This window comes from Malaclemys terrapin, chromosome 1 (assembly GCF_027887155.1).
Source record: "Malaclemys terrapin pileata isolate rMalTer1 chromosome 1, rMalTer1.hap1, whole genome shotgun sequence".
NCBI classification, from domain to species: domain Eukaryota; kingdom Metazoa; phylum Chordata; order Testudines; family Emydidae; genus Malaclemys; species Malaclemys terrapin.
Genome location: NC_071505.1, coordinates 41614831 through 41634876, shown reverse-complemented (window position 1 = coordinate 41634876; position 20046 = coordinate 41614831). Strand labels below are relative to the sequence as shown.

General features: G+C 39.8%; 1 protein-coding gene across 2 annotated transcripts in view; it reads left to right on the top strand.

Annotated features, from left to right (window-relative positions):
• Positions 1-18015, top strand: part of LOC128834325 (ADP-ribosylation factor-like protein 8B) — a 35084-nt gene extending 17069 nt beyond the window's left edge. The window contains exons 3-7 of one of the 2 annotated variants that reach the window (XM_054022940.1): positions 6713-6786; positions 10182-10275; positions 12765-12832; positions 15007-15077; positions 16217-18015. In XM_054022940.1, the coding sequence (XP_053878915.1) occupies positions 6713-6786; positions 10182-10275; positions 12765-12832; positions 15007-15077; positions 16217-16266 (357 nt within the window). In that variant the 3' untranslated portion in view covers positions 16267-18015. The remainder of the gene's footprint in view (positions 1-6712; positions 6787-10181; positions 10276-12764; positions 12833-15006; positions 15078-16216) is intronic. The other variant, XM_054022950.1, reaches the window with a different exon arrangement.
• The last annotated feature ends 2031 nt before the right edge of the window (positions 18016-20046 follow it).

Below are 20046 nucleotides of genomic sequence, written 5' to 3'. Positions count from 1 at the left end.
ATGTTTCCATTTGATCATTAGAGAAGAGTATCGTGATTAAATTTAAAAATATACTGCATAAAGTGTGTGTCTGGGAAAATTACTCTTGTTTCTCTCAGAGGTAACACAATATTGCTTATCTTGTTACCTAACTGGAAAAATGTCATACAAGTAGGGCTTCATCCACCTACAGAAACTGACAGCAGGGTTCTTCAAAGGGCCAGGAATTATTTCAAAGAACGTAGTGTTCTCTGATGTATTGCCTGGTGGAAATGTAGTCATGTGAATTTTTTTTTTCAGTGTATACAGAGCTAGTCATAAAAAGAATCTACACTGCAAAAGGTGAGATGATAGACCATTAAGAAGTACATCTAGCCCATCATTTGCATTGAGCAAGGGAGTGTATCTTCCACAGCAGCTAATTTGGCTAGTACTAAAAGAAGGCATCTTTTGTTAGATACCCTACTTTGCTACTTTAATTGAAGTGTGTTTTCCCATTTCCTTGTCAGTGAAATTGAGTATTTCCTGATGTGCTATTTCCTCACTGTGCTAGATGAACAGTTACTGATAATTACTGCCTCTATATTGTGACTTTGGGAATTGGCATTAAATATTATAGGTGTGCCTAGGACCTCTGTAGAAGCGCCTTATTCCTCCCTACTTGTCAGTGTACAGTATAATGTTGTCAGAAATTGCTGGTGTATGTTGCCCTGTGAGCAGCACCCTAGAAATCTGTTTAATCTCTGCATTGTCCAAGGATTTAGTCTCTCCCTGTGAGTTTGGTTCCCATCTCTATTTCTACAAGATTTAAAGTTTTTTCTTCTGAAAACAGTTTAAAAAAAAATCTTGTCTGGTTGCAAAGATAACCTTCTGAGTAGAAATAAATGTGGTGATTGCATGGAGGCAGACATTGAAAGAACAGCATAAGACAAAACTATCCTTTCTCCTCCTGCAACTTTCCATTACCTGTCAAATCTTTCCACAATAAACACTTATCGAAAACCAACCAGTGCATTGAGTCCCTAATCCACCTACAGCTTTCCAAACTCTTAAGCATGCCTCCAACTGCATCCCTGCTCCCTTGCTAAAACTTTCCTGTGCACAAAAGGGAAAGATTTGCCCCTTAAACCTGTTACGCAGTCTGATAGCTGCAATTTTAAGAGAGAGTTTTATGCCCAGATAAAGTATGGAAATTGGACAAGAGGGATTCCTGTTTTTGAAGAATTTGATTTAACCAATCAGTGTAAGGACACTAAAAGGAATGGTGAATCTAAAGCATACTAATTACCCTAACTTGCTAATTAAAACATTAACTAGTGTTTGTACTGGACAGCCCGCTGAGAATATGAAACACTTCGTATATGCTAAGAATTATTACTCCACAGAAACTGACAGGAATGAATAAAACATTTTATTTATAAAATTCTATGGGAATATGATCTGAGATTTAGTCTGAACACCATCTGCTTAATATGATTTAAATAGCCTCTTTAGCAATGCATCCACCTAGCAAAGAATCTTCTTCCTTATTCTACTCCTGGGGGGATTCTGCACCACTGCACCTGTGCATAATTAATGAGCCATGCATATTTTTAATTTTTGCGCAGAAAAAAGCTTCTGCTGAAAAGTTGCTGCAGTTCCACATTTTGCCCACCAGAGGGCACAGTGGCAATAGAACACAACAGCTGTTCCCAGCCAGCTAGGGAAGAGAGAGCCTGCAGAACCTTCTTCACAGCGCCTGTAGGCCGTGTTGGGCTGCTGGGAGGTCAGATGGGCTCATAAGGGCTAGTGGGGGAGGACAGACTGGGGCAGGAGCTGAAGGGCCACATGGGGAGTGGGTGGAGTGGGTGTCTGAATGGGGGTGAAGAGATGCATGTGCTTGACTGAATGGGAGAGACTAGGGGTCAGTCAGGGTCTGCATGGGGAAAGCTCCCTAACAATCCCTCTCCAGCCCCCCAAAAAACCTGTTCTATACTTTTCCCATCCATACTCAACAACCCTCCCAAGTTCACACCTAGGCTCCTTCCCAGCAATTATTTCCCTCTTCCTTAGCGCTTCTGTTGCCCCGACTCTCCCCAGCCATTGCACTGCTTCTGGGGGATGTGGGAAATATGGTTCTCTATTGTAGTTTAAATGAATCATTACTCAGAGTTCTGTATTAATATGCCTAGTAAGGAATCTATTTTTCAAAAATCATTTTCTGAATCTTTTTTGATATCTGCATTGTTACAGACATACTTGCTGACAGGTATTTTGAAATAAATGACCAAAAATCATTGAAATTGGTGCGATTATATTGTGTTATTTTGACAAATAAAATATGCAGAATTTGAAAATATTGTGCCCAGACTTTTTAATTTTTTGGTGCAGAATTCCCCCAGGAGTATTATTCATTTTGGGCATATGCAGGGCATTTTCCAGTTCTTCAGATGTGCTGGTCAACTTGGGATAAAATTGCCTATAAAATGTGGCCATTCTAATCACGAGGGACCAAAGAAGACTGCAGTAACAATTTAAAGTCTAATCTACATTTAATACCACCTAGACCAGTGGTTCTCAACCAGGGGTCTGGGGCCCCCTAAGGGGCCTCAAGCAGGTTTCAGGGGGGCATCCGAGCAGGACCAGCATTAGACTCACTGGGGCCCAGGGCAGAAAGCTGAAGCCCCACCACCTGGGGCTGAAACCTGAGCAACGTAGCTTCGCGGGAGCCCCTGTGGCATGGGCCCTAGGCAATTTCCCTGCTTGCTACCCCCTAACACCGGCCCTGGCTTTTATATGCAGAAAACCAGTTATTGTGGCATAGGTGGGCCAGGGAGTTTTTATGGCATGGGGTGGGAGGGGCGCAGAAAAAAAAAAAGTTTGAGAACCCCTGATCTAAATCTTGATTTTTTTATAGCGAGTTGTATCTTGTGCTATTCAGTCATAGCTTCCCTCCTTTACCAGTATATACCCAATATACATGTTTTTCCCTATATCAGTGGTCCCCGAACTGTGGGGTACATCCTCCTAGGGGGGCACGGAGGAATGTTCGGGGAGGAGGCCTTGCAGGAGCGCCACCCAGCCCCACATTGTCACCAGATCTGCTCTAGCTGCAGCTCAGGCCCCGGCCCCAGCCTTGGCTCCTGGGCCCTAGCCTCCAACCGCGGCCCCGCTCCCAACCATGGCCCCAGCTCCTGACCACAACTCCAGCCCCACTCCCAACTGCAGCTATGGTGGTGCAGAGGGAGAGAGACGCGGACAGATTCCATTATAGGTAAGGGGAGGCATGACAGAAAAATATTAGGGACCACTGCCCTATACACGAAATACTGTGATGCAAAAATGAGTTATGTACTCAGCATAAAGGGCATGCACAAGAATACATTTCTATGACCAAGTCGAATGCATGTCTTAAATGAGTCACCATCTAAGCATGTATCTTTAACCCATGTCTTTCCTCTTCCTGGTGTATGTTATATCCTCATTTGTCTGTCACTTCTGTCATTTGGATTGTGAACTGTTTGCGGCAGAGGACTGTGTTTTCTACGGAGTACCTACCACAGTTGTGGGCTCTGTAAAACAACAAATAAGCATAAGAAGGATGGTACTAGTATGAACAGTAGTTACCTAATCATTTTTATTTGGATAAATAAAGGTAAAGAGGTACAGATGGCAGTTCATACACTACACATTTTTCTAGTTAATCAGTTTTGTCTGTTTTCTTTCCCTATTAGAGATAATTTCAGTGTCTCCAGTTATAGAGTAAATGGTTTCCAAATCCTATCAAATACATTCATACCATTTTGCATCCTGTATGCCATTCTCTAATGGATTGCCAACAGGTTTATTGAGAGAACTGATTCATAATCAGTTGGAGATAACTTGTCTTTCCAGTGTTTCAGGATGATTCTGCTGATTAGACTAATGCTCATATAGCTGAAGAAATATCGCCTAGATTAGGTATACTATATCACTGGACAGGGTGGAACTGATATCTTTGTATCTCAGATTCTCATTTTTACTCCAAGCTACACCATCCTGTAGACCTTTCTGTTTCCAAGAGTAATGAATCGTAGTTTTCTGAAGTCTTTTCTTAACACTCTGTCTCCCCCTTCCTCCTTTTTCTTCTGATCCATCAGGAAAATAACTTGTTTTTTCTCCCCACTCAAACGGATGTGCACCATATGGTAACTGGTTTTTCAAGGTCCTCATCACCTAGTGTGATATTGGCATTGGTGTGAGGTTTGCAATATTGCACTATGTAGTCATCCCTTTTTATGCTTTATAAATAAATGGTTGATTTTTATTAAGTCTTTCTGAAACATCCCCAAAAAGGTCAGGGAGAGTCATAATTGATACGCAGGTGGCATACAAATGGTCATTTTGCTGTCCTTAAAGTGTACATTCTTAGTTGGGGATCAAAAGCAGTCTACTTCATGTGATATATTAATGTGTTGCCAGAGGGAGTAAGATATCAATCCAGGAATTATTTAATTGTGAATTGGGAAGTATTTTTATCCAAAATATGAGCCTAAAGTGTTGGAAATGATACAGAGATCAATACATGAATATGATTTATGGACTATGGAATAAAAAGTAAGGTTCATGCCAGTTGGAAAAGACTTAGTTCCAGGGATCTATTTAAGTCTAACTCTTCCATGTGAGTCTGCAGTCCTTAGCAGCCTCCAACATAGGTGGATTTGGGAAAGAGAATAAACTTGAAAAAAATTATTGAGAAAATGTAAAAGGTGTAAACCTTTTCTGCTCTATATGTTCTTTATAAATCCAAACTGAGTCGTAATACATATTCCTCCTAGTTCTGGTTCAGATCTTATCATTTTGGTAACTAAATAGGTTTAAGAAATAATCACCTCTCTCTGTGCCTGGCTTGAAAACAAATACATTCTCTTGGTTTTATTTTTCAGAAGTCATCACTATTTTAATAGTTGGGTGACTTGTAACATAACATCTACTGCCATGTAACATAACATCTACTTCAACGTAGCTACAACTTCCCTATATGTAACCATACATTTTAAATCCTTACAGTGATACTTTATCTTAGATGCAATTTTAGCTAATGATTATGAACGTTTGGGTCTATTCTCATGGGTGAAATTCACCACTATATAAACAAAACCAGAATAAATGGGTTTTAGGCAGGAAATTAAAATCTCAGTTCTACAAATGCATGAATAATTGTTTTTTGAGTAGTTGTCCCTGTGGGTTCTGCACTTCAGGTGCATGCCTGTGTGTCTGATCAGACATTTCTTTTGTAGCAGTGTCCACATGGTCCACACCTGCACCTTGCATATCCACGTGCCCTTATCTGAGGGCATATAGGGGAGAGCAGACCCACCGCCACTCCAGTTCCTTCTCAGCCGCCCGTGGCCTGAGCTGGATCTCTGTGGTGTCCATTAGTTAGCCTTTCAAGTTAGCTAATCTGCTTTATCTTTTATTCATTATTTCTTATTGTGTTTATTTTATTTCCCCATGACACCCGGTGTGCATTTTGCCCGCTCCCCCTTATTTCTTCCTGCAGTCAGGACGTTCTCCCCCACACACACGTCTTATCTGCCCCACCCTCAACCTCTCTCCCTTTGTCTGAGGCCTTCTCTTCCTTTTTTTTTAAACAGCATGTGCCCCAAACCCCAGGTTTCAAACTTTAGCAGACCTGTAATAGGTCTTTTCTCCACAGCTATAGACCTCTGACTCCCCTCTCCTGACAGATACCAAAAGGAATCTTCTGCTGGTGCTGTTGCACGTTCTGATGCCAGCATGTGTGCTGGTACCAACACGATTGGCCTCCCTCCCACAACTAGAAACAGAGAAGGTTACTTCTTTGGACTCAGAAGTACCACTAGATTCTCATTGAGACCCCCTCACCTGAGATGTATCTTGAAGAAGAGCTCCCAGAAACTAGTCAACGAATCACTCTACAACATCCTTGGCAGGAACACCCTTATGTTCCTCCACCTTTTGCCTTTGCCTCACCTCAGTGGGCCTTTTGGAATCCTTGCCTTGTTTGGAGATCAGTACTACAGGGCACACACATGCAAGAGGATCCATCAGGAGGGACAGCCATTGTCCAAGACCATGCCCTATTCTCCCCTCCTCAAGGGTACTCCTTTGAGGAGCAAGTACTGACAGTTGAGGAAGAGGTGACACCATCTGAAAGAACATCTCAAAGAACTCCAGTAGCCTCTGCTTCCATTGAAGTCAGTGGGGCTACTCACATTCTTACGGTTAAGCATGTGCATAAGTGTTTGCAGGATGGGGCCTGAGTGATTGTTTAATAGGTTGAAAATTCTTTAAGTAGAATGTATCTATATTTCATCTTTTCATGTGGTGAACTAATTAGTCATGTCTCATCACTGAGTGGTTCTCCAACTTTGCAATTGACTACTGTTTTCTTTCTTGTTCTGATTATCTTGATCTCATATCTTTAAAAGCATCTTCAATGATCAAATGTGAAAGCTATTGAGATAAGAGTTAGCCAGATTAGTCCATCATTACACTCACTCATTCTCTTCCCCCCAACTTTTTACTGTCTGTCCTTCATATCTAATGACTAATGCATTCTTTCTTCTGGTCTCCTTACCCCCACACATAACTTAACATTGTTAATGGGATTGAATGACTTCATCTTTATAGGCATTACAATTTAATTTAAGACTTATGTTTTAATTTCTAAATCTCTGTTCATACTAACGGTATATTCAGAATAACATAGGAAGCCTTTTTTTCCCTCCAGGTATGGGACATTGGGGGACAGCCAAGGTTTCGAAGCATGTGGGAGCGCTATTGCAGAGGAGTCAATGCAGTTGTGTAAGCTTCTTCATGTATCTCTTTACAAATCAATGATTTAAATATCTTTTGTAATATTGTCAACTTCCACTTTCAGTCCCCTCCACCTACAGATATTTCTCAATCATTTACCTCTTCTGTGCGACTGCCTGCTTTCCATCATGGTTATATGTTTAATTTAACTTGGTAGACAGTGCTTTAAACCTTAAAACAAAAAAAGCTTTAAAACATGGAGTAGCTTGTTTCAGCATTTAGTCTCTGGCCCCAAAAATAGAAGAATTAACCATACTTGTGGATACGATTATGTTACAATGAATAGAATCCGTGAATTTTGCCATTTGTTTCAGTTTGACGTCGTGAGAATGCCTTAAAATGCACCATTCCATCCCTGTAAAACCGTTTTTTTAATTTGTTTATTTGTAAGAACTAGAAGTATATGTAAAAAAAAAAAAAAAAAGAAACAATAAACTCACCAACATTTGTTTGACTGTAAACAAAGTGAGCGGTGGTGAGTGCAGTCTTCCAGCAACAGTAACTAAGAATGTAACATCATGTGGACTTCATTGAATTTCACAAGTAAGAGTCATGCATCTTGTAAAAGGAGGAGTTACAGCGATTAATTTGAAATTAGACTAGGAGAACAACAGCAAACAAAACAATTAGCAAAGTAGCAAAATTAAGCTCTAAGCAGCAACCAGAGCAGTACTCTAAAACATTCCATGAAAGTGGAGGAAAGTTGCTTTGTACGTCATGCAATGTATCTGTTGATTTTACGAGAAAGGCTGGTTGTGATAAGTATATTGGAAGTGCAACTCATACGTGCAAATGAGAGGCATTAAAAATGGATGAAGATAGAATTTTTAAAAAAGAAGACAGCTGTTTAATACCAAGACGGAAGAGCAGCTTTACAGGAGAAATGTAGTATTCAAATTAACAGAAGCCTTCTCTGCAGCAAATATACCCCTGAATACCCTCGACAATCCAAAACTGTGAGGTTTTTAGAGAGCAAGGTAGGTGTTATACCAAGTGCAGATCAACTTAAAAAGTTTTACTTCCCCAAAATGTTTGACTGACATATTGAAGAATTTAAAGGAAAAGTTGCAGTACTGTGAAGGAATTAGCATTGTGGCAGATGAAACTACCAATGCTGAAGACAGGTATGTGCTTAACATTCTTGCCATCCCATTCACACAAGAAGTGATAATGCAGGCACTTCACAAGCAGGTGAACACAAGCTGGATGTTTTTTTGTTACAGTGTGAAGTTTTGGAAGCAGTTGATTTAAAAACAGTCAGCAAAGCAATACAGGAAATTGTTGAAAAATCTACAATACCGTTTGATTCCATCACTGAGTTTGTGACTGATAATGCCACCTACATGGGGAAAGCTTGGGATTGAGATTTGAAACCTATGTTTTTAAATGCTGTATATCTTACATGCATGGCACATTTGTTTAACCTTGTGGGCAATCTGAGAAGGAAGATATTGTTGCAAGTAAATGAATTACAGTGTAGTTGTGGCTTTGAAACATGCTTTCACTGCCTGCCCTGCCCAAAAAAACCTGGTTCAACATGTTTCTAATGGAAATAGCTAAAAGGCCTTCCATCTTACCAATCCCCATAATAACCACATGGAACAGCCGGTTCAATGCATCTCTTTATCACATTGAGCACACTGAGAATTATGTTTCATATTTTTTTTACAGAAGAGAATGGTTGTAGCAGTAGTTCAAGTTTTCAAGAGATTCTTTGCCAATCCACAGCATTTATTGAAGAACTCCAGGCTCTAAAAGAGTTTACACCCCCAAATCATGAACATACTTACAGCTTATGAAGAGCTCACAGTTCATGCTCATGAAGTCAAAAATTGTGTGACCCTGCATTGTGGGCAGAGAGCTGCTCTGAATCTTGCCAACACCCAACAGCAAAAACAGGAAAGCTCAAAAAAAAATGGTCATCCATGGACACTGACTCAGCCTCCCACTTTCGCCAGTCTGCTGCCACTTTCTTTGTGCATGCCGTGTATTTGAGCCAAATCAAGCAAAACACCTTGATATTTGTGAAAGCACAGTATTTGAAAATATACCATTGTTTGAAGACAAAATTGCAGCACTTAGAGTACTGGGCTTACTGTGGAGCAGTTCAAGAATTGAGGAAAGAGGATGTTTTCCAGTTCTAAAGAAGCATGATGGCCAGATTCCCAGCTCTGTCAGTAGTTGCCCTGTGATACTTAGCTGTACCAGTCAACAATGTTGATGCCAAATGCTCCCTATCTTATTAAAAATGTGCTTGGCGTCAATAGAGACCACATAAAAAATAACTTCTTATACCAAAATTGCAACAGTTTGTACAAGGGACTTTACTAAAAAGAATGTTATTTTTGTTATATAGCTTTTTCATTATTTTTGTTTGAAAAATGATTGCACAATATGCATATATAATTTCAAAATAGTTTACTTTGACAAGGAAATGAAAACTATTGCATTAACCTTGTTTGTTTTGTGTAAATACTTTGTTAAATTGTTACGCAATTTTTGTTGCCGTGACCATACCCTGATTTTATACATTTTTACCATAACAGCTCTGTGAATTTTGCCTAATTTTACTGTGACATAATCGTATCCATAATCATACTAAAATTCAACAAGAAAAAATTACTTGGTCACTAACCGTATCTTTTGTGTAAAAGTGGGATCATTTTCTTAACCCAGTTATTCTTGGTCATATGCAGGAAGTTAAACTGATGGCCAGATTTTGGAGGTTGGGAGGAAATTTCTCTCAAAGGGTCTATTGGAAATAACATTGGAGCATTGGAAGGAAATACATGTGTAGAATTTAAGAGCCTGATCCAAATCACACTGATGTTAGTGAAAAGGTCAGGCCCAAAAATCAGGCCCTAGATGAAGAAGATCTATTAAATTATCCAGTCAGTCCCCTAGCTTGTGCAAGATTATTCTTGGAGATTTTGACTCTCACATATGTATTTGCCTGGTACACATGCTTCACGCCCGTTTGCCCAATATTGTTTAATAGGTGGTGTTTCCTTATGCTTGGAGTGTAATACTGCCCATCTCCTGCCAACTGAGAAGGTTACTCCAAAAAATCTTTTTTTTAAACTATATTTGGATCTGACAACTCATTCAGTAAAAAGACCTGGCACATGTATATGGTATATTTTGCACATCCAGCATCCTTTGTATGCAATCAATTACATTTTTCCAGAAATTTCTATCTTCCCACAGCCTGTATTTAATTCTTCTTTTTTTCTTTATTCCCAATGAAATAGGAAAAATTTATATTTTTAAAATCATCTGCTCAGTGGGGGAGGAGTGGGTACATTTGACACATTTCAGATATTTTTAATGATGTTTTCTATGTGTATTGGATAAAAGTACAAGTGACAATTTCCCCATTTTAGTTACATGGTGGATGCAGCAGATTTAGAAAAAGTAGAAGCTTCGAAAAATGAACTACACAGCTTAATAGACAAGCCACAGTTGCATGGAATTCCAGTAAGTGTTTTTGAGGTTTTGTATTTATGTAATTGTTCTGCTATGGTGTCACTGATATTCAGACATGAATAAATGGATTTATTTACTTACTTAATTGTTCACATGTGAATTTAGACTGTATAGCCTTAGGCTGCTATTTTCAAAGAAAACTAAGGGCACCCAACTCCCATTGAACTCCCATTCTCTGAAGCCTTTGAAAATCCCAGCCCAAATGTGATGCCGGTTGGCTACACAACACTAGAACTGGTTGGACATTTTTTCATAGAAGTGTTTTTTGATGAAAAATGCCATTTTTGTAAAAATTGAAACATTGCATAAAACACATCCATTTCAATAGAATTTTGTTTAGAAAAAACAGAAATGAAGCTTTTCAATAATGTTGAAATGTAGTGTTTTAACATTTTCAGAATGAACTATTTTGATTTTTTGTTTCAAAATTACTTTTTGAAACAAAATAGTTTTTTTATATTAATTTTTTTTAAAAGGTCAAAATCTGAATGAAATGCTTTGATTGACCTGAACTATTTTTTTTGAGAATTTTGTTTTCCAATACATTTCTAAATGTTTTGGCTTTATTCCTTTTCTGAATGGAAAAAAATTCAAAATCACAGAATTTCCCACAAAACATAAAATCCAGTTCTCACCCAGTTTTGTTTTTGTGAGAATTTGTGACAGTTTTTCACAGAACTCTGGTTATTATCACATGGTATCGCTGCTACAGTGTGTTTGTACATCTTCCAGTGTAAAGGTCAATAAAAATTTGGAGGTGGATTGAGCCTATCAAATTAATTGCACATAGGGCATTATCAGTTGGTAATAGTTTTCAGTCAGTACCAGTATGGGCCAGATTTGAACTGGTGACCCAGAGGTATTAGTAGCAATATCTTAAGATTGCTGAGACTTGTCTTTGTAGAGGTTGGTTAGCAGAACTCAAGCATGAAATAGTCCTCTGCTTCTACAGGTTAAGGAAGACCTTGGCTGCAAAGTAAAAATGAATGCAAAAATTATTCTCTCCTCAAGCAGGATCTTGACTTTTGGCAAAAAATAATGTGAGCTTGAAGCACCATTAAGTAATTGAGGAGGTGGAACTGAATGTTTTGTTAAAGATAATTTGCAATTTTAGAATAGGTTATCCTCAGCCTTCTATCATTTTTCTGCCTGGATACAGATATCAGCAAAAGAGGACATGGGGCCCATCCACAGAGATGCTGTTTTGGGAAGGAAAATAGATTGTTCTCTGACCCAGGACAAAGAGTATTAGGAATTTAGGGCTTTTGCTTGACCCCTGCATATTTTCTGTGGGCAGCTACTTTCAGTTCTGTCCAGTCATTGACCTAGGAAAATGCTAGCTAAAAGAGAGCTGGGTGAGGAGGAGTAGACCGGTGACCAACATCCAAATCATTGCAGTAAACTGAGATTTGTAGAATGAATTCAGGCAGAATTTCTGATCCCACCCACTATTGTAGCAGAAAGATTTTAGACCCCCTCTGTAACCTCACTGCATATTATTGGACCAGTCAAATGGGGAAGAGAAAGTAGAACTGCAGCCTTATAAGGACAGGGACAAAAAAGAACTACAGATTTATAAGGACAGGGACAAGAAAGTACGGAACGCCTATTTCAGTTTTTCATCAGATTTCCCCATACTGTTGCCCCTTCCTTCCTGAGCATGAGGAGGTTGAAATGGATCTGAGATTTTTAGCCATGCATAATGAAGTTCTTTTCCTTTTGTGTGCTGTTATATCACAGTCTGTGGGTACACCCAAATTTTCAGGTTGCAGTAGTATGTTGGTTTTACTTATTAGTTTGTTGTAAGTAACTAGTATTGAATTATTCTTTATTTACTGTAGTTATTCCTTGGCATATTAGTAAGATAGTGTTATTAACCCAAAGATGACAATGAATGAATTTTAATGTGTTGTTTAATTTTAATCTGGACTTTTACTTGCAGTTGTGACATACATTAAAACAGTAATATGACCATGATTTTAAAACCCCTCGGTCTCTTATTTTGTCTTCCACAAAATATACAGGATGTTTATCGAGAGTTAAGTTATACATGGTGCACTTTGTATTCTTTATGTAGTTCTATGAGCACAAGCATCTATTTTTTTTTCTTACTTCTCATACCTAGTTCTAAATGGAGACTCCTATGATTGCTTCTGCATGGAAGGGATATTGGGAGGGGGGGGAAGGGGGGCGAAATGTGGCACTGGCTGCTTTTTGTGTGCCTAACTTGAAGCACCTTAAAAGGATGTAATTTTCAGCATGTGAGTGCTCAATCCTTTGTGAAAATCAGGCCCTTTTAAGGTGTGTTCCAGTCTGGCACCCAAAAATCACTAGTCACTTTTGAGAATGTAGCTCATCGTGTCTTAAATATTTAGGTGTTAAAGCTAATGGAATGAAATTGTGATAGTAAATAGTAAATAAAATAAAACAAATTTTACATGAAATTATTTACATGAATTTGAATGTGAATTATTTCACAGGTGTTAGTCCTTGGAAATAAAAGAGACCTTCCTGGTGCACTGGATGAAAAACAGCTAATTGAGAAATTGTAAGTAGCTGGCCTATCTAAATAGTTGTGGCATTCTGAAAAGCTGGTGTGTAAAGGCAAAATCATTGGAAGTGTGCTGCAGTGACCAGCAGTTACAGATTCTATTTTACATTTTCAGATGTTCCACTTTTAGCTGCACTGGCATCTAAAATAGCAATGGTTGATGACTGAGGAAACCAATATTGAATCTTTCCTTCTGATAGTTTCAGTTGTATAAAGTTGTTTCAGATATCTTTTTTTCTCATCACTGAAGATCAACTAATGTAAAGAGTAATGTTCTTTCTTACGCTATCCAGGGTGCATTGTAATGGCAGTTTTATGCTTGACTCTCATTCATTTGAAACTATTGTCTGTAAATTTAAGCAACTCAGTATTTTTGGCATGCAACCAAAGCACAAAGATTTTGATTATTGAAACTTGCTTAAATTAATACAGTGGGTAAGGGAAATCTACTTTTATACAAAGAAGTCCAATACATTGGGATCTAAACAAATTCATGGCTATGAAAAATGTGTCACGGACCATGAAATCAGATCTCCCCAGTGAAATCTAGCTATTGGAAGGAGGGGGGAGGGGGAGGGGCACATTGCATGCACCAGGCTCCAGCTGCTAGTCCCGACGGGGCTGGGGAGGGACAGGACTTCCTTTTTCCCCTGCAGGGGCCACTTCCGGGGGGAGATCAGACCCATCTCTGGGTACCTCCCCCTGCTGCAGCAAACTCCACAGCAAGGTGGGTCTGATCTCCCCCCGAGAGCCCAGCCCCACCAGGACTAGCAGCTAGGAGCCCCTGACTGGGACGCTCCCAGCAACATGGGGGAGATCAGACCCACCTCCGGAAACCTACCTTCTGAGCCCAACTGGCAGCAGAGAAGTGAGGGTGGCAATCCTGCAAGCCCCTTTTGGGTCAGGATCCCCATGGTTACAACACTATGAAATTTCAGATGTAAACATCTGAAACTGTGAAACTGACAAATTTTAAAATCCAATGACTGTGAAATTTACCAAAATGGACCCTGAATTTGGTAGGGCCCTGCCAATACAGCAGTAATTTTGCTTAAATAAGTTGCTATGAATCAAACTACATTTTTTTATTTGTGGGATGCAATCCTTTTGAAAAAGAATTCAGAGAGGAAGGATGGTCCAGTGGTTAGGGCACTAAGATGGGACTCGGGAGCCCAGAATTCAATTCACTGCTCTATCAAAGACTTCCTGTGTGAACTTGGGCAAGTCACTTAACCTCTCTATGCCTTAGTTCCAGATCTGTAAAATGGGGATAATGGCAGATCCTCACCGCACAGGGATGTGGTGAGGATAAATATATTATAGACTGTGAGACACTCAGACACTAAATAGTGGGGGCCATATAAGTGCCTAAAAGAGACTAAAAATATTATTTAAAATACAGATTTTTTTTCCCACCCCAGGCAGCATCCACATTTATACAGGAATCTTAGATACCTTAGTTCAGGGATCGGCAACCTTTGGCACGCGGCCCACCAGGGTAAGCACCCTGGCGGGCCGGGCCGGTTTGTTTACCTGCCACGTCTGCAGGTTCGGCCGATCGCGGATCCCACTGGCCGCCGCTTTCCACTGCCCCAATTGGCCAGGAACGGCGAACCGAGGCCGGTGGGAGCCGCGATCGGCCAAACCTGCGGATGTGGCAGGTAAACAAACCAGCCTGGCCTGGCGTGCCGCATGCCAAAGGTTGCGGATCCCTGCCTTAGTTCTTAACCTAATAAACTTTGTATGATGGTGTGAACCTCCCAAAGATTATTGTTAAGCTTCTCTCGATACTACATACAAAATGTAGTAAACTTGTAAAATCTTTGGTTTCTGATACAAAAGGGTGAAAGTTAAGCTTTTAAGACAAGGCACTGTTTCCTAGTTACTACTAAGCAATATTGTCTCAGACATATGGATGCCTACTCTTTTCTATCTTTCTTGATTAAACCTGGCTTAATCAGAAAGGACTTGAAGCCCTTAAAACATTTAACACTTTAAAAAAATGCATTTGTTGTAAGCAATAGTGGAGTTTTAAAGTTGCATGTCAGAGGTTAGAGTTTGGCCCTTTGAATACAAATTTACAAACATGTAATTTAGTGGATTGTGTGGAAAATGCTTGGGTCTGTTTTTGTGAAGTAATAAAACTACTTAATGGAATTTACTTTCTATAGAAACCTTTCAGCTATTCAAGACCGAGAAATCTGCTGCTATTCTATTTCCTGTAAAGAAAAGGATAACATAGGTAAGCATGTTATTTTGACAATGCTTTCTGTACACTACATACATTATGATTGAGATTTTAATGGGGAGTGAGCATCCAACTCCCTTAGGCAGCTTTGTAAATCTGTTTACCTTTATAGTTGGAGACATTTTGACCCAAGCTTGCTATTAAAGCAACCCTTCAAAACAGTCTGGAAATTTTAGGAAGCAAATAGACTAGTCAGTTAGAAAGACATTTAATTCTGCAGAAAATCATTAAATTAGTTTAACTGAACTCTTTAAGATGCATTTTAAACATAAACTAAATATATTATACAACTTGTAATACTTTCAGAATGTTATTTCCGAGATAGAAAGATACCCGTATGTTATCTAATCTAATAAACTTCTGATGGTTACTGGTCTTGTAGGCAGCTGTCAAGTATATGTTACCCTTGGGGCTGTTGCAGACTTTTAAGCTTTAAGTTCTCTGTACTAGAATGTCCTTGAATTCAAATACATCCCAACTAAGCCCTAAGTAGTTCACTATTTCCCAGACTACTTCTCTAGATTAGTTATTTAAATATTGGATGTTTTTCCATCCTTTAGCAAAATAGTGCCAGATCCTCAGCTGGTGTAAATCAGTGGGGCCCCATTGACTCCAATGGAATTATATCGATTTACATCAGCTAAGGATCGATCTGCTTGACTTTTCTATCCTATACAAAGCTGGAGAAGAGCAGGGCAAGAAGTAATCCCTTGTCCTCGGCAGAGCAATAGAAATCATTACCATGCACTAACCCAGTACTCCCTCTCCTTCCTCCACCCATCCCTGGAGCCTGATAAACAAGTAGGGGAAACTGTGGGAACTCCCATCTTGAGCATATCACAGCTGGGGTTGGGTCATCTGTAAAGTGACCAAGAGTGTAAGCTACCTGTGAAAGTCTTGGCCTTGAAACATACCCCAAAGGCTTGATGACAATGAGGGCATGACAGTGAAATCAGCCATGCACATCTCTTCTCAAATTGAGGCAGACTGCAGCAATTTTCTTCTCTCCCCACTCCTGCCACTTTTGAAATGGATATAAAGTCAAATGTGAGGCTTCTGTTTTTTTATTGTAACGACCCGCTAGCATTCTCATGTCCCTTCATAGATTATTTGTTTTTTATCTATCCTTGCAGACATAACATTACAGTGGCTTATTCAGCACTCCAAATCAAGGCATTGTTGAAGAAAACTTTTGCGGAAGATAACTTTTCCTTCCAAATCACACTGGCCCTCATCTGATATACACTACTGAAAAGATAAGAAATGAAACTAAATACTACCAGGACTCACTTTCACTAGATTTGTTAACAAATGGAAAATTTCAGTCAATTATGGCCTTTAGAAAACAAACATACATACATCCAGAATGTCTGTCTGTCTGTCCTAAAAACCTTAATATAAAACTGAAAAAAATCAATACTTTTTCTGAGCTGGAATGTTTTGAGTTTATGCATGTGAATTGTCAACTGTTTAGTAATTTTTTTAAATATGAAGCTGAATAAACTGCACAATAGAACCTGGTGTCTCTTATTGTAAGGCGTATTGCAGTGATGATGTATAATCATATGCGCACAGTATTTATGGTTATGTTGCTATTAATTTTTATTTTCAATTGCCAACACTGAGTTACTTATTCTTGAATATTCAGATCTTTCTTTTTTGTTAAAAAAAAGAATGCATCAGTCAAAATGTTGTTTAAATGGCCAGATGTGGGAAAGAGTGGTTTAAGAATTTGAACATTTATAATCTGGTACCATAGTCTCATCACAAGTATAAATGACTCATATTCATTTGTCTTTTTATTAAAAAAAAAAAAAAAATCACTTTCTCCACGTTGTGGCAAATCCCACTCCACACCCTAGTAGCAGACATTGAGAGTGTGACTGCAGTGAAAGTGATGTCGTCCCATCTCATGGGTGGAACAGAATGCCAGGGCTTCATGCAGGGAGGTAGATGTATTAAATCCCTACAACAGCTGCCCCTCAGCACCCGCATGTAGAGGAGTAGGCTAGAGCGCATGAATCTGACTGCACAGATTGACTAGCCATTCTACCCTCAACACCCTGGGATCTATTGGCCATTTCCTTCCTGAGGTTGAAGTAGCACTCCAAGTGGTTCCAGTGCTGCTGTGTGGCCTAAAAGTGGAATATTCTTTCCCTCCCTGGCCCCTGCAGAACTCCCCAGCACATAGCCTCGTTACTTGTGCTCTGACCTGGAATTAGGATTTGCTCCATTGCCAACAGGGTAAAGAAGCAGTTAATTCTTTTTATATTACTGTATGTTCCTTATTATTCTTCAATCCCATACATTAGTGACATCCCCCTGCCCTGAAATGCATTCTTATGGAACCTGTTCCCTATATACACACATCAGTATGATTCTATTAATGGAACTTTAAGGCGTAAATAGTGAGTAGACCTTCAGAGGTAACCAAGAAAGCTGACCAAGGGCTAAATCTTTCCTTTAGATGTTTGCAGGTGCAGCAAGGAGAAAAGCTATTGGGTTTATTGGTCTAAAGATGGCATGTGGACAGATGGCAACAGCAGTCAACATAAAGTTGTTATATGTTTAAGCACTACTTAAACATTATATGTATAAACAATACAAATGGTAATAATTTTAATGCAGCTTCAGTTTGAAGATGCTTTTTGGATGTAGCTTTAGTGAGTCACTCCCAGTGCCATGGTAAACAAAGCTGATGGAATCTTATTTTAGTGTCATACCAGTGCCACTGCAATCAAGATTGGCACTTCTGTCAAACCTCCTATTTTCAGGGGCATATAGCTTGTTTGTAAATGTTTGCAGCATGCTGGTATTTGCATGCAAAGTCACAGCCTGGAAACCATTTTATCTAGCAGTTAAAAATAATGTGGCCACCTTACAACTTTGAATAGGAAAAACAAAAAAATAAATGCAAGTGTCTTGGTCTGGGGTATTTTTGTTTTCTTATAAACAACCTTGATTCCAAACTTGAACAAGTAACCATAGTCTAGTAGTCTAATTGCCTGTGGTATTTTGAAAACGAGCACTAATGGCCAAATTAATAAATCTTGAACAGTGATTACCAGCCATGCTCAGTTTTTGTCTTTTTAAGGGGTGGGGCTGCTGCCAGCCCTGAAGGCAGAACCTCAGTGCATCCCAGAGCCAGGTTGTACATACCACAAAGCAAGCCGCATCCACGCCAGAGGTCTCCATCACTACCAGGACTATGCTGCTTGTCACTAGGGGATAGCTCCCTGAGAACGCACTGTGCTACTGCTTCTGCATGGGGAGTTCCAGGGGTGTCTATCAATCCCTGCTGTTCCACTCATAGCTTTGGGACATTTCAACCACTTCACTGCAGGAGGCTTGGGTGTGGTTGCCCCACTGGATTCCTTGATTTCTTGACACCTGATGGCAGCAGCAGCTGCAGCCCAATTTAGGTAACAGGGGTAAGGAGAGGCAGCACTTACTTTCCACCTTCCCCCTACTTGTGGTTGGTTCTCGTTTCTTTACTCAGAGAAACTAAGTAGCATGCTTATTATGTGGAGCACACATCCCCCTTCACAAGCTGGAGTCAAGGCCCTTTAGAGGGAACAGGCTCGTGTTTGGAGCCAACTGAATGAATCCCAGAGAGCAAGCGGTGTGAATGAGGGATTTGATTATTAAGAATGTCTCATTATACAGCATATACTGAATTCCTTCCCTTCCCCCCTACTGTGTGAACCAGTTTCTGAGCCCCAGCCAGCACAGTGCAGACACTGGCCTTGCTGTCCTCATTCAAAATATCCTGTCCATTTTTCTTAAGCCCACTTTGAAAAGTTACCTTTAACTGTAGATGGGCTTTTGTTGTCACACAATAGCAGGGCTAGGGAGATAGAGCACATCTGACTGTGATTGGCATCATCCTGTTTCTGAGGCTATACACAAACATAGGATCACAGAGACTAGACAATAAGACATACATGTGCAGAATAAAAGACTTAAAAGGGGTTTCAAACAGTTTCCTGAGAGTACCCTCTGTGCAGAGGACCACCCCAACTAGAACCAAGCTTGTGTTAGTGCTATACAAACCTGCAGCCCCAGCCCCTAGTGTGAGAGCCATATTAGTGTATTTCAGGGACAGCCTGCAATGCAGAGCTCTATGGCTACTCACTGCTTCCTTGAGCTCACAAGAGACTCACAATGAGAAGCTTACTGACTTAGAGTAACTTCTGAGCTGCTCTAACTTATACCAGGGGCTGGGCAGGGCCCTGAACAGTCCAGCATGCAGGGCACACAAAAATGACTTAGGCACATTTGCCCCACCTCCATCTCTGCCCCAAGTTTTAAAACAGAGTGAGTGAGAACTGGGGCCCAAGCAGAGCTGCTAGTTGTCAACATCTGTTTTTCATTTAGTACCTAGTTTTTGCTTATTGAAAAGTATCCTCTATATTTCTTTTCCATATTGTTTGTATATATTGTATAAAACAACTCTGTAAACTTTAGAATATAAAATTGTAGTTAAATGGCATGGGGAGGGAGGGGGAAATCAAAGGAAAGTCAAGTTACCAGGCACACAAAAAAACCCTGAACAATTGCAGCAGAGAGCAGTGACTCACAAATAATTTGTTTCTGAACTAGTCATTTTGTAAAATGCTGGTACTTCAGTCACCTAGGCAGAATAGTAAACTGAATAGCTTTGTTGTATACTCTAGTACAGTGTGTCCTAGTGGTCTTCACAGCAAGTCTGTAGGACAAGTACTGGGTTCATGTGTAAGTGGCCAAATAAATTAACTAACTCCCAAAACAATATAATAAGGAATAAGTCTTTCCAGTGATGCCAGGGGGCAGCTATCCAATAAACAGCAGCAAATAAGGCTTATTTTAGCTGCAATGTGGAAATGCTGTTCCCCTGGTTCATAGGTTTTCAAACTTTTTCACCTCTTCTCTCCTTTGCAATCACATAGCATGCCTGTGATAATTACAGCAATTTCTTATATTG